Source organism: Lepidochelys kempii, chromosome 18, assembly GCF_965140265.1.
Source record: "Lepidochelys kempii isolate rLepKem1 chromosome 18, rLepKem1.hap2, whole genome shotgun sequence".
Taxonomy (NCBI): domain Eukaryota; kingdom Metazoa; phylum Chordata; order Testudines; family Cheloniidae; genus Lepidochelys; species Lepidochelys kempii.
The window spans coordinates 14,550,904-14,572,937 of record NC_133273.1 but is presented as its reverse complement, the minus strand read 5'-3'; the positions used below and the strand labels follow the sequence as shown (position 1 = coordinate 14,572,937).

Genomic DNA, 22,034 nt, shown 5'->3' with positions numbered 1-22,034 from the left:
TGCACCAGCCCCAAGTCTTCACCCCCATCCAATGCACCCCCATTGCACCAGCCTCTGGGCTGCACCCCCCATCTCCCTACACTCCCATCCCATTGCACCCCCAATCGCCCTGCACCCCTATCCCATTGCACCCCCTATCCCATTGCGCCCCCAATCGCCCTGCACCCCATCCCATTGCACCCCCAATCCCATTGCACCCCATCCCACTGCACCCCCAATCTCCCTGCACCCCCTATTCCATTGCGTCCCCAATCTCCCTGCACCCCCATACCATTGCACCCCCCAAGCTCCCTGCACCCCCCCATCCCGCAATGCTCCAGGCTCGCCTCCTCCGCATTGTAGCACCAGAGCTTTCGTTTCCCCCTATGACGTCAGTGCCAGCGCCCCCGCCCCGCCCCCGAAAGTCCCGCCCCCGAAAGTCCCTGGTTGGTGGGTTCACATCCCGCTGGCTTCACGTGATTTCCGAGGCTCCGCCCCCACCAGGCCCTGGTCCCAGGCCCGGTCGGCGCAGGCGCAGTGAGGAGGCAGTCGCGGAGCCGGTAGCAGGAGCCGGCGGCGGAGCCATGGCGGGAGCCCCGCAGGAGAACACGCTGCTCCACCTCTTCGCGGGGGGGTGAGTGCCCGGGCCCGGCCTCCCCGGGGCTCCTCCCTCCCCCATTTCTCCCTGGGGTGTCCTGGGACCAGCCCCCTTCCCCACTCCTCCTTCCCCCCCATTCCTCCCTGGGGTGTCCTGGGACCAGCCCCCCTCCCTGCCCCCCATTCCTCCCTGGGGTGTCCTGGGACCAGCCCCCCTCCCTGCCCCCCATTCCTCCCTGGGGTGTCCTGGGACCAGCCCCCTTCCCCCCTTCTCCTTCCCCCCATTCCTCCCTGGGGTGTCCTGGGACCAGCCCCCCTCCTCCTTCCCCCTTCACCTGTTCCCCTCTCTCCTCCTTCCCCCCATTCCTTCCTGGTGTCTCCCTTGGGTGTCCTGGATCAGCCTCTCTCCTCCTCCCCCCCCCCCATTCCTTCTTTCCTTCCTTCCTTCTCCCTCAGGTGTCCTGGCTCAGGTCCCCCCACGTCCCCAGCTTCCTCCCCCCCCATTCTTTTCTTCCTTCCCTTCGGGTGCCCTGGATCAGCCCCCTCTTCCCTTCCCCCTTCACCTGCTCTCCTCTCTTCTTCCCCCCCTATTCCTTCCTTGCATCTCCCTCGGGTGTCCTGGCTCAGCACTCGTTCCCCCTTCACCAGCTGATATCTCCCTTCTCCTTCTTTCCTGTCCCCCCTTAATTTTTCCTGCCTCATCTTCCCTTCCTCTCCTGTTGATATCTCTAGATATTCTCTTAAAAGGCTTCGGTTATAAAGAGATTTTGTATGGGGAGGGTGAGACTTGAATAGTCTCACACGTGGGATGGGGGGAAGGGAAAGTATCGCCGCCACCCTCCTCCCCCCCATGTCCACCCAAATGTGCCTCAGTTCAGAGAGAAATACGACTGAGGAGCGGGGGGAAGTGGTACGGGCAGGGATGGGGTTAATGAGGTTCACATGACACACACACACAGTAGAACATGCCTTTCTGCAGCAGCCAAGGCTGGGGTTAGGGCAGACTGGCTCATTCTCCTTCCTGTCTTTTAAAGACCTGGCTGTGTGGACGTGGAAGGCACAATCCATGACCCAAAACGTTCATGCTCTAGTGCAGGCACACAGGATATACCTGCTGACAGCATAGGCCAAAGTGGCAGTGATATCTGGAAGTGCTCTGGATCACAGTGCATGCCTGCTGCTACCGTTGCAGTTCTGGTTTGCACTGAGTTTTGCATTATAACCTGTTTTCAGCTGCTCATAACCTCACTGGAAACTTTCCCTTTGGGCTGCAATTCCTCATCCTTTTATACATATTTTTTTATATTGATATTGCAAACATTTGATGCTACGGTATTGTTGCTTTCTCTGTCTCCTGGAATCAGATGTTGGGTTGTTATTGATCTGCTGTTTTTTTCCCTTTCAGTCTTTTAAATCTTTCCTTGTCTCATCCACCTCCTTCCCCTGTATTCTTGTTGTTTGTGCCATTGCAATAAGGCTGTGTAAGGTGGTGCTGCTGCTTCCCTGCAGTGGAACTGTATTGCATCTTAGCAAAATAAAACATCTTTTCCAAATATTGCATTATTAGGGGCAAGCAAGTCTAAAGCCTTATGACTGAGAAGGAAATGGGGGTGTTTTTGGTGCAGTATTGATGGTGTTAGCAATTGAGAAGGTACTAGGGAGGTTCTTAGAGCCCTGGTCAGCCTTTGGTATGGACTTTGTGGGCATTTGATACTGGGGCCACTTGGCTGGAAACATGACTGCACTGGAGTGCCACATCCCAGGGATACCCTGAGCAGCAATTGCCATTAATCTGCAAAGCCAGAAAGAGCCATGGAGTAGCAACATAGCAATCTGTGTTCATTCCTCCGGAGGCTGAATGGTTTAGTGCTTCTTCCCCCTCCCACACCTCAGTGACAAAAAGTGTTTCTCTCCCTTGAGAACGTCCCCATAAAAGTGAAGTTTGGACTCGGTGTAAATGTCACTACCTTCCTGGAAGGGTCAGTGTAATAATCTATTCTTTCTAGACCCTGCGCTTGTGGTGCATATTGACTAGTCCTGGTAGAGGAAAGGAGCATTCTGAGGACCTGTATTATGCATTCATGCTGTAAAGCTCGTGCAGCCTGCGGCAGGCAAAGGGAAAAGAGCAGTTTGTGATGGAGTCACTAGGTCCACATCTGCAGTATAGAAGAGACCATGTCCTGAAAAAGTGCAGAGGACTTACGTGGCAGGGCAAGAATTTCCTTTTAATACTATGATTGAACGCCTGGAATCCTCAGGTTTCTTTCATATACAGGTGCAGGGATGTCCCGGTGGGGAGGATTTTGTTTTTCTTGATCTTAGCAGTGTGTGATCTATGAGGATGACTTGGGAAGGGTAATGGCAGTTGATAGTTGTGGTTGACCACATGCTGGAATTCAGTCTTGTCCAAAGCGAATTTCAATAGCTTTAAGGCTTTGTGTTTTGTTTCTTGATTACATAAGAGCACAGTTCAGAGGCTTTTGCTTGAGACATGAGACTTAAAAAAGCAGTATCTACCCAGTTGTATGTTTCTGTACTGACCTGCTAGGTATTAACACTAAAGCCTTTTTGTGTGTGTACTAATCAGAATTATGAAAGTGTGTTGTTTTTCCCATTGTCTTCATAATAAAAACCAATGGATTCTGTGCCAGGGCTGGCAAATTATGACTGGTTTGCAAGGCAGCTCTTAGGCAGTAAAGATAGAAGTCAAAGGTTTTGTCTACACTGCCACTTTACAGTGCTGCAACTTTCTTGCTTGGGTGTGAAAAAACACCCCCCTGAGCGCTACAAGTTTCAGTGCTGTAAAGTGCAGTGTAGACAGTGCACCAGTGCTGGGAGCTAGTCCCCTCATGGAGGTGGTGGGTTTTTTAACAGCGCTGGGAGAGCTTTCTCCCAGTGCTGGTGCCATGACTATGTTGCTAGTGAAGACCTACCCTAACTTAGTGGGTCTTGGGACCGGACTGAGGGCTAGTCTACACTGGCAATGCTAAAGTGCTGCTGTGGTCTTGTGTACCTTGTGTGGTCGCAGCGCTGGGAGAGAGCTCTCCCAGCCCTCTAAAAAAACTCACCTCAATGAGGGGTGTAGCTCCCAGTGCTGGGGCACTGTTTACACTGGCGCTTTACAGCACTCTGCTCGGGGGTGTTTTTTTCACACCCCTGAGCAAGAAAGTTGCAGCGCTGTTAATTGCCAGTGTAGACAAGCCCTTAGGAAAAGTGAGTTGTGTTTGCTATGATATCCAAGTGTGTGTAATTACAAAATCATATATAACTGTGACATTTTGCTGCATTTGTTAAATGAATGACTTGAGGCTAAATCCTGCCCTTATGTGTGCCTCCTGTTGAAGTCAATGCAGGACGTCATACAAAGGCAGAGCTCAGCCCGTGGTCTTTAGGCAACTTGCCTGAGCATCAATTAACTGAATTTGGGGTGGGGGTGGGAATGTTTGCAGAGCGTATTTAGAACTTCTTGCATAGGCTGCGATTAAAAAGTAAGGCCTTGAAACTGCATAACCTAATGTTTCAAAAGATGCCAGAAGACTGTGGAGACTGAAGTCCTCTATTTAGCAACAGACCAATGTTCTGAGAGGTAAGCAAGGCTCCACTATTAACTAGATTAAGACCAGCGATCAATTTCATATAGTCTACTGAAGTCCTGTCAGTTGGCAAGTACTTTGGAAGAAGGTTTTGTAGTGCAGACAGATGAACTATCCAAAAAGATGGGCTTATAATGGAAATTGACCAAGCTTCATGTAATTACTTAGTGCTAGCATTGCAGGATTTTTCTCTAAGAATGTCAACCATAAAATGAGAGAGACGCACCATATTTTTAAATGTTATTGCAAGAAGTTATTCAGGAGGAGAAAAGAGAGTGTAGCCTTTTCATCATTTAGTCACTTTTAGAATATCTAGGATCCTACATGTAGTATACTGAACTTTCACATAAAAATAGGAAAGAAGTTTACAACTCTTTAAAAGGTGGAGCACAGAACTCTCTGTGAAGGTTATTTACTCAGAAATGCCAGGAACCATTACAGCTTTTTATACTCTGTTTTTCAAGTTAGCAGTACTGATTCATCCAGTAAATTAAACCCCACAAAGCTGTTTTCTGAAGGCACTACCTCTTCTCCTTCTGGCTTGTAGTAGTACATGTTGACTTAAGTACAGTAGTATCTGGATCCCGCCACTGAGATGTGGGCCCTATCTGTTCATTTATGTAGATAATAAAGATGCTTATCCAAGGTTCCAGGTGTCCCAATGTAATTGTACAATAAATAATAATTAAATTGATCCTCAGCAGCATTAAAATCAGTTCCACAGGACCTGAGCCATCCCCTTCACCACCTAACCTCAGCTTCTCCAGAGATCCTATTGAACAGGTGTCTTTTGCAGCGTACCTAGAAAGTCACCAATCTTGGGCTGTCACAGGAAACACCCTGCCAACCATCCCCTCTTTTATAACGAGGGGGTCTAGTTCAAGCACCCTTGAGACCACATGTTTGGCAGTAAGGCACAGGGAGGTAGATCAGGCACTGTACAGACAGACTAATAGAAGAGGATCCCTATGCTGAAGGTCTCCCATCCATCCTTGCTGTCGGTCATCCATGTTTCATGACTGACAGTTCGCACTCAACAGCAGTAATGGTACTGTAACAAACCAAGCTAGTGCAAATGTGCACCACTACCCTGTATTGGATTGGGCTGGAATTGCTCAGCTTTGTGCTTGGTCACTGTTTTGCGAATATATGATCGTGATGAACACCACAGAAACGTCTATAAAAATGAAAATAACAAAGTAGTCGTGAAGTCTTGTCTTCAAGCTCATAGCCTGCACTCCTGAGGCTAGAGGATCTAGGTGAAATTCATAAAGCTGTTTTATGCAGCATAGTGGTGACAGTGAAGTGCCTAGGTGGTCACAGTGTGGTTATGCTATTTAACATTTACAGCTCTTAACCATGTGACCAACCACTTCTCTTCTGCTGTGCTGGAGGCTCCCTCTGCCCCTATTCATTTCTGTCTTCCTGCTTTCTTCCATGTGAACTCTTAATGCACTGAACTTAAATTCTTCCTCTAGACTTGCTTCTACTAAGATAGCTGAGAAATTAGCCAGCTGTAATAGCTCAATAGGGAACCTGTTGGGGATAGCTGATATGTCTGAGTTGTGTGCTGTATCTTTCTTCAACCCATTGTTCGTTGCTTGAGGATATTTACAATTAAAGATTGTTAGGTGCTATGTTACTATGGTGATAAAGTCCGTATGAAAACCTAAGACATGTAGATAGTTATGGGTGCTACTGTGCTATCTGCTAGGCATTGTCCAAACTGTTTGGAAGAGCTCCTAATCCAAGGTCCCAATCCTGCATACACTTAAGCATGTGCTTAATTTGTATGCGTTTATGCCCATTTTTGCAGATGGGGAACTAAGACAGAGAGAGACATACTTGCCCAATGCGACATAGAAAGTCTGAGGCAAAGCAGGAATTTAAATCAAATCTTCAGTGTCCTGGACTAGCACCCTAACTACTGAATTGTTCTTTTTCTCTTCACATATGCATAGGAAATCTGGTGTGTTTTGGAACAGTGACAAGATACATAAACTTGGGAAACCAACATCACCTTGGATTAAGTGTTATAAACCCTGCTATCCTTATGGGGTTTTGCTTTTTAGCAGTATAATAAACTTACAGCACATTCCCTTGAGAGACAAAATCTGATTAAAGGAGAACTTCAGTGATTAGATATTTATTTTGCTAACTATATTACACTATCAAAGCAATTTTTGTAAACCATTGTCACTGCTTCAGCTCTTCCATTCAAGTGAGGGGCAAAGTTTCTTGTTTCCCCTCCATGTAAACTCTGTGGAGTAGGGACTGTCTCTTTGTTCTGTTTGTACAGCTAGCACAATGGGGTCCTGGTCCATGAGTGAGGCTCGTAGGTGCTACCTCAGTACACACAAATAATAATAATTCCCATCAGGGTCTCTTTGATGGTGCAAACTAGGACTCCGGTCCTGCAAGCACCTCCACCTAATCAGATCCTGGCATGGTGATCCACTGAACTCAGTGGGCTCCCTCAGCCCACACAGAGTTGGTTGTAGTACCAGGGCCTAGGATGAAAAGGTTCTACTTTGCCAGTAGAAAGCATTAAGAAAGTGGGAACAAATGAAGTTTCTGTAAGATAAATTCTGAACTTAAACCCCCTTTTAATGACAATTTTGCAGTTGATATAAGAGCCACTCCATCACTTAAAACAATGTTGTTGGTGATTATGGCGATGGCTGCGGGGCCCTATTGTGCTAGGCACTGTGCTTATACAAAACTAAAATGGACCCTGCCCCAACCAGCATGCAAGTTTACCTAACCCTACAGCTTTGAAGCTATCCAGCACTTAATGCAGACTAGGAGTGAAAGAATGGACTTTGACACTAGAAAGCATCTTTAAATTGTAGAGAGAGAGCTTCCTATTAGCTTTAGTGTATTTATAGGCAGTCACAGTGGTTCTTGCTGATTTCGTCTTGTTCGTTAGATGGAGTGTTTCTGTTAAGGATCACACTAACAACAGCAAAGCAAATCCTCCTGTGCTGTGGATTGGAAAGATGAGTCTGAGGCAAGAAGGATTTAATCAGCAACAAACAAGAATGAGACCTGGTAACGCCTTGAACACCTTGAATGGGTGATCTGTGTGACGTTACCGTGATCGCTCACGCCTTCTGACGTGCCCGGACACCACGGTGAGGAACATCGCGGAGAGTGCTCTGCAGGATGCTGTCAAGAAGCAAATCGCAAGGACCCCCTCCAAACAAGATGTCGCACCTACCTGAGCGGCTCGCTGGAAAGTGAATTTGGAAGAGATGGGGAGACTTTGCTTTGCTCTGGACTCATGCCCGCAACGCTATGTGATGACTGGAGAAGTGCATCAGCTGCCACTGGATGTGCGTGCAAGTGGGAAGCCAGCAACCACTTCTTCCCTGATTTGCCAACTGGAGGTTCATCCACAAGACCTGGCTCAACTGCATCCCATTGAACAGAGCTGTTCACCACGGGAATCGGAACAAGCGATGCAGGAAGTGCAGCTATGCCAACGAGACGCTACCCCACGTACTGTGTAGCTGCAAGCCCCATGCGAGATTGGCGGCTGCGACACAACGCCATCCAAGATCACCTGGCCAGAGCCATTCCGCAACCTGTGGGGAAGGTTGCTGTAAACTCCGCCATCCCTGGAACTGACAGCCAACTGCGACCAGACATTGTCCTCATCAATGGGGACTGGAACAAGATCATCATGGTGGACATCACAGCGCTATTCAAGAACAGGACCCCAGCCTTCCACGATGCCCGAGCTCGAAAGGTAAAGAAGTATGCCCCTCTGGCCGAAACCTTGAGAGCTAAGGGTTAACAGGTCCAGACATGTGCGCTGATCGTCGGAGCCTTACACTCATGGGACCCCAGTAAGAGTGAGTGCTGAGAGAATGCGGAATTGGTCAACACTACGCCCAGCTGATGCGGCAACTCATGGTGTTGGATGCCATCAGGTGGTTGAGGGACATCTCCATAGAACACGTCACTGGACATCAGCAATACCAGGAGGAATGAGCTGGAGTGCTGATGAGAAACACAGTCAGGAAAGGTTTCAGAGTAGCAGCCGTGTTAGTCTGTATTCGCAAAAAGAAAAGGAGTACTTTTGGCACCTTAGAGACTAACCAATTTATTTGAGCATAAGCTTTCGTGAGCTACAGCTCGCTTCATCGGATGCATTCAGGAAAGTAACAAATACTGTCCTCATGGATTGTATTTTCTAAATGGACAACCAACCTAATTCTCAATTACTGAGGGACAAACTCCCCTCATTGAGATGTGCTTTCCATTACCAAATCTCTATACAACTTTTCATGAGTAGTGTATCTGAGTATTCGGATTCTAATATCTAAACTGTATTATTCAATCTATTCAGCTAAATTTGGGTTATTGCTGATTATGTATTCTCTGTATCATATGACTTTTAAAAACTAACTTTGTGTTTGTGGATACTCTATGCACTATACCTAGATGTATAGACATTCTTTTCCCAACCTGTGTATTATATAATTTTTTCAACATTCGCTTTAATAAAATTTTTAATTTGTGTGTGTGCTTAAATGTTTCAAGGATTGGGGCCCAATTCAAAACCTCCCCTGCTTCGCAGATTCCAAAAGGAAACAGCCAGCAAAGCCCTCTTGAAAAGCCTGCTGGAAAAGATTGGGTTTGCAGTATGCCCTGAAGGTCAACCAGCTCAAGCTATTTCAGACCAAAGGTGTGGGGCAGATTCCAAAGATGAGGAAGATACAAGGAGTCCTCATGGAGAACCTTCCTGGCTGCTCTCAGTTACATCCAAAGTTGCTCTAGTTTGATCGCTGCCAATGTGTTAAGTTGCATCACTGCATCTGCAAGAGGTGTTTCAAACAGGTGAGTCCCAGGCCATTTATGGCTCTATTGATCAAAACCAACACCTTTAAACTTCACATGGGACCACTGGGTAGCCAATGCAGGTCACAAAACATTGGTGTCATGTTTTTATGGTGAAGGACTCTATTTAACAAACAAGCTGCCACTCTCTGCACTAGCTTCAGGATTTAAAATATTGATCCATGTAGAGCACTTGCAGTAGCAGGTAGATTTGTGGGGTTTTCTTAAATCAATAAGGAACAGGGCAGAGGAGGCCTCCTAATAAATTGCTCCAGCAGAGGTTAATACTTGTATAGTGCAGTGCAAACACTCATCCTTACAACACCCTCTGGGAGGAGGAGAATACTAATTCATCTACCTTACAGATAGGGGAAACAGAGACATGCAGGTTAACATGACTTGCAGGGCCACAGTAAATTATGGGCAAAATCTGGATTGGAACTCAAGAGTTCCTGGCTCCCAGTCCAATGCTTAGTCCACCAGTCTGTGTACACTCTGATAAGAAAAAGGTCTTTCTATTTCCTGAGTAGTGTCTAAACACAGCACTGATCTGAAAACAGGAAAATGCTTTGCAAGAATTCATGTACCTGGTAACAAAATTATTAGTTGGAACTTTATTGAATGCTTAATATAATTAAGGGGCTTGTCTGCTTGTCCTTATTTCATTACTTATTTTAATACAAAATCTGCTTCAGTCCCTGAGTTTGCATCCACTTATTTCACTTAATGCAGTGCTCAAGCATTGAAGGCATGACCTGCTTAACAGTCCCCACTGAGTATTCATTGCTGGAGATTGTGGCATGTTGCAGAAAAACAGACTGAAACTTTCCACCGCAAAATAAATCAGGGGAAAAGCTCTGTAAAGAGCATTCACCTCAGAACCCCCTAACTTTGAGATGATTCAAAATTCAGCTGTTGGGGACGCTTCTCAGTGCTTCCAGTTTTCCTAGGACGAAGATGGGCGCACAATGAAATGTTAAGAGCTAGATATTGAGCCCCTTACTTGTGTAAATGAGCAATTATTTACCTGAGTGGTCCCACTGAAGGGAATTGACCTGCTGGGCGACCCTGGGCAAGTCATTTCCTTTCTCTGTGCCTCAGTTTCTCAATATTTAAAATGGGGGGTAAATAATACTGCCCTCCTTTGCAAAGCGCTTTGAGATCAACTGTTGAGAAGTGCTATATAAGAGTGAAGTGTTATCAAATGCTTGACAGCGTGAATAAGGGGGCTTCCAATCTGGTCCTCTCAAATTATCCTTCATTATAGCCTTGGCTGGGCTCATAGCAGTTTTTGACCCATTCTGTGTCTTCTGGGATTACACCATTTACCATTCTTAATTTTCCCCAACAATTATGCTTGGTCTAGCAATGCTGAGTTCGGGTTTCCTTTCTAGTTGAGTTTTGGTTTTAAGTTTTGGGAGTCGTGCACATAGACTAGGTTGTTGGGATGCTGACAGCTTCTTTAGAATAAAGTCACTGTGTACTGGGGCAGACATTAAGTATGAATGTCAAGGTCTTTGCAAATATAGAAAGTGGGAGGTAAAAAGAGAAGCACAATCAAATGTTGAGCCTAGCAACCAGGACATGATTTTTAAATAAAGCTTTTGCATCTACAATAAATAAACAAATATACTTATGTAATCATATGTACAGAGAGGTACGGGGGGTGCTACTGCACCCCCTGGCTTCAAGTGGTTTCCAATTATATACAGGGTTTACAGTTCAGTTCAATGTCTCGCAGCATCCTCACTATACAAATTGTTCCAGCCCCCCTGTATGTAGTTACATAGGGCTTCCCATCAGTTCTTGTCATAACTGCTTACTAGCTGCTTTGTGGTCCTTCTGGCACTGATGGGAATTCTTGCACATCATGGGAAAGATCCATTTCTGTTGCGATCACGTGTTTCTGCTGCCTGTAATTCTTAGGTGAGGGTGGAGAGAGTAGACGCTACTTTTAGCTACCTTTAGACCTTTCTGATTCTGGACTGCTTTCTCTTTCCTAATGAAGAACAAATTGATTGTGAAACCCTTTTATTTTGATTTTACAAGAGGCCGATGCAATAAAAGCTGTGTATCTTGTCATGAGAACTAAAATTTTGCAGCTGGTACCTCAAAGTAATTTTAACCAATATGGAGTCTTGGTGGACGCGATAGCTGTAACTTTTACTTTGGAAACTCTGATCTGGCTGCCTATTCATAATCCAGTACTGCAAGGGTTTGGCTTTGTTTGCGTAGCTGTTTAAGGTTGTTGCTGTTTTTTTCCTTTTCCCAGATGTGGGAGTATGAGACACTCTGGGAATACTAGAAAGTATTTCCTTTATGTGCAGCAGGCTATTTTCAGCTGTCTTCCCAGGAAATAAACATCACAGGGAGAGATGATGCAAGGAAACCTCATGCGGAGGAAAATCAGCTGATCAGAGCATAGTGTTAATATACTGAAGTACTTACTGGAGCTGACCTGCAGAGAAGTCCAGAGATTTGCTGTGCTAGATAGTGTTGTGTTTAAAGTCATGCTGGTAACATTTGCCCTGAGCGGTTAAAGCTGATTATGTGGATACTAACTCGTGCTGTGTATGAAAAGGTTACACACTTATTCCAGGAGGTACTTGCACTTAAATGGTAGAGGCTGCATACGTGTCGGAGGTTACTGAATTGCAGGATGGAAGGGCAGTTCGTGTGTGTGAACAGGACAAGATGGCAGAGGAGGTAGCTAGTGGCTGGAGGAGAATGGCCAGGTATCCGAGAAGGTTGGAGAAATTGCATAACAAGAGATGTCACTCAGTGTAGGAATCATAATGCTCTCCTGTCAGTCATGAGGGCTGTGGTAGTTAGTACACATACTCACGTAAAACCCTAGACCGTATATTTTTAGAAGCAAGCTGCACAAAATAATCATAGAATCGGATAACCTTTTCATATTGTGTAATCTATTGTCTGTAAGTAGTTAACTTCGTTTTATCATGTATATGGAATAAACAAGATGTAACTAGATGTTTGGCATGGTGCAGTGTGGGCTATTCCTGGTTCTAATGCAGACTTCCTGTGTGACCTTGGGCAAGTCACTCAATCACTCAGTGCTTTGGTTTCCCCATCTGTGAAACAGAGATAATGCCTCCTTTCTCACACCCATTACCTGTATTGTATGTTTAGATTTGTAAGATTCAGGCAGGGAAAGTTTCTTACAGTCCCTGTACGATGGGGCCCTGATCCCAGTCTAAGTGCTACTGTAATATAAATGATCAAAGCATAACATTGTGTTCTTTATGTTTAACTCTAACAGCACGAAAGCACAGATTAGGCAGCAAGTGCTCATGTTCTTTGCACTGCCACCTGTTCGCTTCAAGATGCAATTCAGAGTTTTGGCTACAGTCCTACGGCCCTGAATAAAAAGGGACCCCAGTAGCCAAGATTGCCTTTTGCCTAGCACCCTGTTGTAGCAATTAAGGTCTGAAATTCTTTGATGGCTGGTTAGTTGCCAGGAGCAGTGAGAGGGCTTTCTCTGCCCTCTTTGCAGCCTGCCAGAATTCTAAGGGCATTGCCGAGCATATAAACTCTGGTTTTAGGGGTGTGGGTTTTTTTTAATATTTAGTCTCACCAGCATCTGGTTACATAATGTGGATGTGGGTGACACACTGCAAAAATGGTGGTTACGAAGCTCTGCCTTTTTTGAGTGGCTTTACATATAATTTTGTGTCTCCAATTTCCCCCCCTGTAATAGCACCTAGCAGTTTAGACACTCTATAAAAAGAAAGCCAGCAAAGAAGATTGTATGACTAAAGCATCTGTCCCATTATTTATGTAAATAGGGAAGGATGACTTTCTTTGGTGAAAGCAGAAACCTACTACTGTGCTTACATAATTTTTCATTTCAAAGGGAATTCATTAATCACTTCGGTTTCTGCTCTTGGATGATAAATTCTTTAAGATGGGGGTGTAGACAGGCTGAGTCAAGTTCTCCTCTCACGCCATGGATTTCAGCGGAGTCACTTGTGATTTACACTACCATAAGTGAAGGTAGAATCTGGTTTGTTGTGCCAGTGTTGGATCCAGGCATTCAGGAGCAGAGGGAAGGACTTGAGGTACATGTCAGATCCATGCCCAGAATGCAATTCCAACCCCAAACTATTTTAAAGTCTGTACTCTGGGACCGGACAAAGGTTTTGTTGTGAAGGGTTTTCCCTGCCCAGGGCCCCAGTCCCTTCCCCCTCCACCACCTCTGTGTTCAGGCAAGCACATGGGCAGCATGCACAGTTCATGCTGTCCATTGAGGAAGATGTGCTAAAGCCTTGTGCTCCAAAGCTCTATTTGCAGAGCAGATAGCTAATGTCAGGCCCAGGTTCTGTACACAAAGTGAGCAAAGTGCTGATAACAACCAAGCTGCTTGTTCAGTCAGTCTTTTGTGTCAGTTTTTCTGTAAATGTAGCTCAGCCTCCATCCATGCAACAGAATTTCAGCTGCTGTGTGTGTGCCTAGCTTCCTAAGCAGCTTCGGTGTTTTATTCTACAGCCAAGGTCAAAATCAAGTGGATTAAAATGTCTGGAGGCAAAGCTGTTTCTCAGAATACCTGTTACTGTAAAATGCATGGATTGCCAATAGTTTAGGATAAGCTCTTTCTGTTTGTGATAGGAAGGAGCAAGAATCAAGAAGACGAAGGAAAACACACTTGACTGATATTGTTACTCATAGTTTAAGGCTCTAAAGTTCTCAGATTTCACAGGGGGGCTGTTTGCATGGGGGAGAATTATTAATGGTAAAGGGAGGAAGAATCTTGCAGTCTATCCAGCAAATACAAACAATAATGGGGAAACTGGAATTAAAGTACCCTCTATGTTTCCAAATAGTCCTGGATGTTCTGATCATCTTTACAGTAAGGCCTAGTCTATCCTTAAAAGTTTTGCTGTCAAAACCCCTATAGTGTAGATAGATGCAGCTTATACAGGCAAAAATAAATGCTTTTGCCCTGATAGTTTATATCAATTCAGCAAGCAAAATTAGCTCTACCACCAAAAGCACATGTTATGACCAGCTTTTCTCAAATGCGGTCACCAGGGGATTTTTCTGTGGCCTGGGTGGAGATTGGGTGGAGGGTCGCAAAGGAGTTGCTCCTGGCTGCCTTGGTGTTTGCTAGCACTGCCAGCAAGGGATCAGCGCTCTTCACCACAGAGCCTCTTGGGGGCTCCGGACAGCGCCTCTGCAGACATGTGGGGCCAGTGTGCCAGCGTGCTCAGGGGGCTGCAGGCTTCAGCCTGGGGCAGTGGGGCTTAGGGTTGGAAAAATTGTCAGAGCAGCCACCAGCAGGGGTTGGTGGCCGCACTCTGAGGCCACCAAAAAGAGTTGTTCAGCAAATCCCTTGCTAGGTAGGGGCTTGCGTAACAGGGGGCAAGAAGTGGCACAGGCCCACCTCCAATCAGCAGGGGCACAGAACTCCTGCGGTGCTGGGTCAGGGAGAGCGAGCTCCACTGGCCCCCGGGGCGGGACGGGGAGAGATGAGTAAGGTCCACTGACTCGGGGGAAGGGGGGAACCAGCCTCTCGAGCCGCGGACAGCACAGAGATTGCCCCTCCAAAAGCGACCAAACTTTTATTCTTGTGCACGCCCCTAACACTAGGGCATTTGCCTGCATAGAAATGTCAGAGAAAATCACCCCTAACCAGCCTGGCTATAGCAGCAAAAGTTCTTAGTGTGTAGACCTGGCATTAGACTTTACTCTGGTGCGTATGAGTTTTTCCAGCAAGTTCCTTGTAACTCTATCAGGCACTGCTTGGCCTGTGAGTAAGATGAGGGGCAGTTTTTTGCTTCCTTCTCATGGACAACACCTAAATTGCAATTTCACCATAAGATCCACTGAATTAAATGGTATTCTCCAAAGGGAATCTCATAGCATGTTATCACTTCAAGAAATGCTAAGACGCTTGTGTAAACAAAGAAAATGCTTCCTTCCATTGAGTTGAGCTGTGGAAGATCTCTCCTATTTAAGTTGTAGAAAACTGAACTTTTCATTCTACATCCTAGCTAACGCCTATAATAATATCTTATAGCACACTTCTTCAGTAGATCACAAAGCACTTCACAAAAGAAGTATCCTACTGAGGCACACAGGGGCAAAGAGTTTTGACCAAGGCCACTCAGCCAGGGCAGTGGAAGAGATGAGAATAATACCCAGCTCTTTTGAGTTTTAGTTTGGAGCTCTATCCACTTGGCCACACTGCCTCTGTTGATCATTACTGGCAAGGGTTAATTCTGGAGCAGAGAGCTTCAGCATGATTGCAGGAAGCAGCAGCATGCATGTAAGGTGAGGTGCAACACACTAGTTCAGGGGGTCTCACACTCAATTTACCTTAGAGCCAGTGCCAGTCCTCAAATCCCCCCAGCAGGCCAGTAATGTCACTGACAATGGTGGTCCGAAAAGAAAATGTTTGTTTTGTTTTTTATTTTGAATTTCTTAGCAATAATAAAACTGTCATACAACTTTATACAGTTCTTTGCGTGCCAGAGAGTTTTTAGTGTTTGCCAGACACCTGGCAACACTTCAGTTCTGTCAGTTTGTTGATGTTTGGCCTCAGTGACAAAGCCGTTGAAACCTTCAGGATTATGGCAAGGTGTGCATCAGATAGTTGTGGGCCGGTATTTTGACTTGGGGTGGGGGAGTGACACTGCCTCCACGGCTTACTCTGCCTGGCAACTAATGATGCTGCCTCCATGGCTGATTCTGCCCAATGATTAGTGATGATATTTCTGTCCCTCTCCCCCAGCCAATGGGAGCTGCAGGGGGTGGTGCCTGCAGAAGACAGAGCCGGCAGCGTGGCTATATGGGCTTCTCCTCTATGGGCTGCAGTGGGGAGGCCGCTTACGTAGCAGTACAGTAAACTCCTCACTTAACGTTGTAGTTCTGTTCCTGAAAAATGTGACTTTAAGTGAAACGATGTTAAGCGAATCCAATTTCCCCATAAGAATGGATGTAAATGGGGGGGGTTAGGTTCCAGGGAAATTTTTTTTTTTGCCGTACAGTACAGTACTATAGTTGGGAGGTGCCCCCGCCTTACCCCACACAGGCACAGCCCACTGGCACTGGAGACCATGAGGCAGGCAAGGAGGCTGAAGGTGCTGTAGGCTAGGAGAAGCACGTTGCACAGCTGCAGCTTCCCCTACTCTGCAAGCACCAGGGGCAGGGCACTGAACCCTCAGCCTGCCCACTCCACCCCTTTCCCCAAGCCCCCACCCTTGACCCGTCTCTTCTACCCTCCCTCCCTCCCCCTTCACTCCGCACGCCACATCCTTGCTTCTCCCCTGCCTCGCCTTGCGACGTTTAGGGGGCATTGGAGGGAGGGAGGGGGAGCCTGTGCACCGAGTCCTCACTCCTCCCCCCTCCCTCCTGAATGCTGCAAGCCAGCTGATTGCCATGGGCAGGAGGCGGGGGAAGGAGGGGGAAAGTGCTGATCCACAGGATCTGCCAGCGGGTGGGAGGTGCTGTGGGGGGCGGGGGCGGCGTAGGGGAGCTGATCGGGGGCTGCCAGCTGTGGACAAAGTAGACAGCCAAACGACATTATAGCAAAGCATTGCACAACTTTAAATGGAGCATGTTCTGTAATTGAGGAGGGACGTAAGATCGAAACAACATTAAGCGAGAGGATGTTAAGTGAGGAGTTACTGTAGAACCTCTCTGAGCCACAAACTTGCATATTGTCCTAACCTGCAGCCTTGCCCCACATCTCAGCACAGATGTAATAGCAGAATGGTGTTGTAAGCTTACTGGAAAAGTTATGCGTGTTACTGAAGCTTTACACAATATGTACTATGGGAAAAAAAACATTTGCTAGCATGCAGTGAACTGTTAGGATAAATCATTGTAAACAACATTTGTCAAAATAAATGAACCAGCTACATCTTGCAATCAACTATCCTTGTTTTTCAATCATGTTTGTTTGTTTATTTTAATTTCCAGAGGGTTTCCCAATCAGTAGTGTGAGTTAGCATTGTTCATTGCTCAATGTATACACAGTAGTTGCTAGTCCTTGGGGTGGGGTGTGCATGAGCAGGTTTCAGGGGGTCTGCCGAGCAGGTACTGCATTAGGCTTTCTGGGGCTCATGACCGAAAGCTGAAGCCCCACCACGTGTAGCTCGGGGCCCCAAGCTCTGCCCCCTTGGGGCTGAAGTTGAAGCCTGAGCAACTTAGCTTCACAGGGCCCTCTGTGACATGGGGCCCCGGGCAGTTGCCCTGCTTGCTACCCACTAATGTTGGTCCTGGCTTTTGTATGCAGAAAACCTGTTGTTGTGGCATAAGTGGGACGTGGAGTTTTTATAGCATGTTGGGGTGGGGGCTCAGAAAGGAAAACGTTGAGAACCCCACCCCCGAACTTACAGTATGCCTGCACTGCACACTAAGCCCAGGCTCTGATTCAGGTTCAGCCCAAGCCCTCCCTTCATCCGCACACACGAATCAGTCTAACTCATATCAGCAAGCACTCAGGACCTGGGTCATAGGACCCTGCTAGGGCTTCGGGCTCTCACCCACCCCTCGAACGTTTTGCACGGTGGATGCAGCTCAAGCTGTAGACCCAAGTCAGAATGTCTGTGTAGTGCAGTACTGACGCACATTAGCATGGCTGTGATATCATGGTCCAGCAATTGTAAACCCAGGTGTCCAATACAGTGAGGATGCTTGAGCACAGGCTTGGAAGCACGGTCCACAAGCCTGGACCCCACTGACCTGGATTTACGATGCCGTGTGTAGACACCCTTAAGGGCTTGTCTACTCAGGGACATTCAGGAAAGAAATGGACACTTTTAGTTAATTTGGAATTAAAAGTGCATTAGTTACACCCCATTAATCCCTGGGTGGACACTCTTTCAGAATTTAAGTGGCCTTATTTCGGTTTTGTTCACTAGTGAATTAAACTAAACTGAGATAAGATCACTTAAATTCTGAATGAGTGTGTCCACTCAGGGATTTCATGCAGTTTAACAAATCCACTTTAAATTCACACCATAAATTAATTCACATTAATTTTCCTTTGTCCCCAAGTAAACGAGTCCTCTCTATACCATTTGCTAACAGGAAGAAACCATTAGTCAAGAAAAGGAAGGCGAAGAAGACTAAATTGGGTTTTGTCAGCATGTAGATAATGGTGGGGAAATTAAGAGTTGAACAAGAGCAGCAACCATAGCACATGGTGTTACAGTTGAGAAAACAACAGACAAACTGAAATAAAACTAAATGCTTTCATTACACTTTTTTGTTTTGATTCTATCAGGTGGCAACCGTTTGTGTCAAGGACAAGATTTTCTTGACCCTTGTGAGTAGGGGCTAATGCACAGGCTTGGAATTCATGGTTTGTTTCTTTTTAAATTGTTAGTAAAGGTAATATATAAATTACACCTGAGCTTCCCATATCAGAGTCAGTGACCCATCCAATTTGACCACAGAGCTTGTCCTTTTGCCCCCCTCTCCTGCCCCCTGTCTTGTTCTCAAATATTAGCTAGTTTTTCAGGGCAATTAACTTGGAAGTCTGAGATTCCTCCACCTTCCACTTCTCAGAAGAGAGCGTATGAACTGCTTTTAAAACGACTGACTGAAGGAGAGAAGGCTTTGTCACATCACTTTTGGCACAAGTCCCCTACAATTGCTATTTTTTACCTTCTCTAGCTAGGCTTTCTTGATGGAAGAATCCCCCAAGGACATAAATCTAGAGCCTTCTTTGTAATAGGGCTAGTGACCCACTAAAAACTGGAATTACCCCACTCCATTCAAGAAAACTAAATTCTCTTGCACAGTAAGATCAGGTGACCTGGACAAACAGGAACATAGAACACGGGACTAAGAACTGATCAGTTGCTATTGATTTGGGCGTTTTGCTGACCTTCAGAATCCTCCTGCCACTGGTAACTTATGCAAGCATTGAGTAGAAAATGATTCACTAAATCTTTTTGAGACAAGGAAGCATTAGTGCTCCTGAATCTCTTTTTAAATCCTCCTCTTTTATCTCATGCCAAAAATTCCCCTCTCCTGGTATTGACATAAACACAGTTGTAACTCTTTCTTGCAGTGGGAGAAGGGAGGGGAAAGAACTTCACTTGTTATATAACGGTGGTGTTTCGATATGACCTTCTTTTGCTTACACCGTATTCTGTTTGCATTGTGCCATACAGGTGCGGGGGTACAGTTGGTGCCATTGTTACATGTCCCTTAGAAGTAATAAAGACCAGGCTCCAGTCTTCAAGGCTAGCTTTCCGGACTGTCTACTATCCTCAAGTCCAGCTGGGGACGATCAGTGGGGAAGGAATGGTCAGGCCGACATCTGTATCACCCGGACTTCTCCGGGTTCTAAAGTGAGTACAGCTCTTGTCATTCGTAGCCCTCTGTGCAACCAGTGGACTTGACTCTGATTTCATTGGCACTGGTTTTACACTTGAATGGTGTCCTTCTGGACTCTCACTGGTGTGAGATGGGAATTGGGCCTTATGTATTCAGCATCAACTGAAAAGTTGAATTAACCTTTAAAAATACATCTTGTGGAAGCACCTTTGAATTTTCAAAGGAACTTATTTAAAACTGCACTGAGAAGCTTTCCAAAGAGTATTGGTTTGGATAAGTGTCTGGAGGTAGTATTTTTAAATAGACTTATTGGCTCTAAGCTTTCTGGTAAGTATGAAGCCCCAAGGATCAAGAGACGGTAGTATTCTCTTGACAGGTGATATGTATGTCTGCTTGCAGGAGAAGTTTTAAAAATATGCCTTTCCTCCATAGCATTTCCTATAGCTCAGAACATGTGGATTCTCACCCTGTTCATCCTTTTGGATTTCTCATGTTTCTCAGTCTTTTGCACTGGAGCAGTGTGATGGGCAAGTCCTGCTGGCTAGGCCCCTGTCTTAGCAGTGTGACTGAAAGACTGAGTGAGCCACTGAGGCAGAACTCCTCCCTCTCATCTCTGGAGCTGATGACGATCCTAGTTCAGAGTTGGAGCAGCATGGGAGAAAAACTTTTCGTTGCTGCTGTCTGTGCTGTGTACCTGTTCTGGGGACCATGGACTCCAAGACTGTCACTCTAACTGGGGTCTACCCCTCCACCTGTTTCAGGGAGCCTGGTCCCTTTTGTTTCGATGGGCTGTACCCACCTTTCTAAGGTTTTGTGGGCCCCCCTCCCGCCTGTGTGGGTGGGTGTTCAGTTGCTTTTATGGGCAGAATCCACAAACACCAGTCATCAAATAGTGTGGGGCTTGGCCTAAAATTCACTTTAAAAAAAAAAGAGAGAGAGCCAAAAGCCCATCAAGTGATGAAGAAGGGAAGAGTGTAAAGGCCATAGCGTGTGGTGTCTTGCATTGCTCGACTGGCACTGTGTTTTAGAGTATTAGACTGTAGTTTCATAATATTGGAATGGTCCAAACTAACCTCTGACACACTCTGTGCTGGAGGGTGAAGGGGTGTGTAACATGCCACTGCTCTGGGTTTGCAGGGCAGTAGCGCAGTGGTGTACAGTTGGGATTGCTTTTCAGAGCAATCTATCCATGTCTTTCTTTTAAGGCTTAGATTCTGCCAAAAACTGCCCAATTGGCAGCTTCAAGACTGAGCTTTTCCAGTGGCGATCTGGCTGCCAGGTTTCCTGTTCCCAGCTTCTTTGAAACAATAGATTGATAAAACTAACAATCCATTTTATACAAGCTTCCTATCTTTCATGTTTGCCACATCATTCGTTGCTGTCCCCCTTCTTACATTCCCAGCTACGTGCTGCAAATTAGATGAGACTTGGTTTCTGTCCAAGAACCTGAGCTGATGCAAACAGGATCTACATGATGTAATCTTTGCTCAGTACCTGGGGTTGGAAGGTCTCGGGCAGAGGCAGGCAAACTACAGCCCACGGGACCGTCCTGCCCGGCCCTTGAGCTCCCAGCCAAGGAGACTAGGCCCTGGCCCCTCCCCCGCTGTTTTCCTTCCCCCGCAGGCGCGCCGCTGCGCGGGCAGCACATCTTGTGCCCGCCCACCTCCGAGGCTTTCCAATAAGCCCGTCCCACTGCTCTGAGCGGCATGGTAAGGGGGCGGGGGGAGTTGGATACGGGGCAGGAGGTCCCAGGGGACAGGGATTGGTTGGACGGGGCGGAGGTTTTGTGGGGAGGGGGGGGGGAGACACACACTGGTCAGGAAACAGGGAGCGGGTTAGGGGATCCCAGGAAGAGGGGGGACAGGGAACGGGGGGGTTGGATAGGGCGTGCGGTCCTGGGGGACAGTTAGGGACAGGGGTCCCAGGAGGGGTCGGTCAGGGGACAAGGAGCCGGGGGGGGGAGTTGAATGGATCAGGGTTTCTGAGGGGGGCATTCAGGGGCGGGAAATGGGAGGGAGGCAGGGGCCAGGCAGTTTGCGAAGGCACAGCCTTCCCTACCCAGCCCTCCATACCATTTTGCAACCCTGATGTGGCCCTTGACCCAAAAAGCTTGCACACCCCTGGTCTAGGGTGATCTTTTGAATTTGGAGGCCTTTCTGGTACAGGTAGGGCACTGGTGAATGCGTGTGAATGAGGGCTTCTCTGCACTGTTATGAAAGGCGCTGATTGTGACATGCCACATGGGAACTCATGGGGGAGGAGAGGGAAGAGGAAGGAGACAGTGTCTTTCACAAAAGCAGTCCAGCTAGAAAACCCAGCATGAACAGTCCCTAAGACAGCCCTATTCTTTCCTCCTCTTTTGCTATTTCTGACTGAACGAGCAGCCTTCTGTCTGCTACTGATGTGTGGTTTCAGGCAGTGCACATTATATGGTCATTCCCGTAAATCCTCAGCTGGGAGTTTGAACTCCCCCTGCATATCCCTGTTGGAAAATCTCCAAGGCTCGTCAGATGCCTCTGCAGACAGGTAGGAGCAGCAGTGTGTTCAGCCTAATCTTTTCATGACATACATCCAACAAAAGAAGACTGGATCGAAGGCAAGTCAGTGCTCCCAAGCTAATGGGTTTGTATGGCCTAACCTGAGGCCTAGGTCTCTGCTGCTACATTTCTGAAGAAAGCAAAGGCAAAATCTAATCTGCACCAGGTTTAT

The 22,034-nt window shown here is 46.7% G+C and overlaps 1 protein-coding gene and 1 long non-coding RNA gene across 4 annotated transcripts in view; one reads left to right on the top strand and one right to left on the bottom strand.

Moving 5' to 3' along the window:
• The first annotated feature begins 510 nt into the window (after nucleotides 1–510).
• Nucleotides 511–22,034, top strand: part of SLC25A33 (solute carrier family 25 member 33) — a 34,292-nt gene continuing 12,768 nt past the window's right edge. Inside the window, exons 1-2 of one of the 2 annotated variants that reach the window (XM_073316755.1) lie at nucleotides 511–613; nucleotides 19,160–19,339. In XM_073316755.1, coding sequence (XP_073172856.1) covers nucleotides 564–613; nucleotides 19,160–19,339 — 230 coding nt within the window. In that variant the 5' untranslated portion in view covers nucleotides 511–563. Of the gene's footprint in view, nucleotides 614–18,264; nucleotides 18,307–19,159; nucleotides 19,340–22,034 lie in introns of those variants that run through there. The other variant, XM_073316757.1, reaches the window with a different exon arrangement.
• Nucleotides 7,840–22,034, bottom strand: part of LOC140900113 (uncharacterized) — a 33,780-nt gene continuing 19,585 nt past the window's right edge. The window contains exon 4 of one of the 2 annotated variants that reach the window (XR_012155563.1): nucleotides 7,840–8,224. This is a non-coding gene — a long non-coding RNA (uncharacterized lncRNA). The remainder of the gene's footprint in view (nucleotides 8,225–22,034) is intronic. The other variant, XR_012155564.1, reaches the window with a different exon arrangement.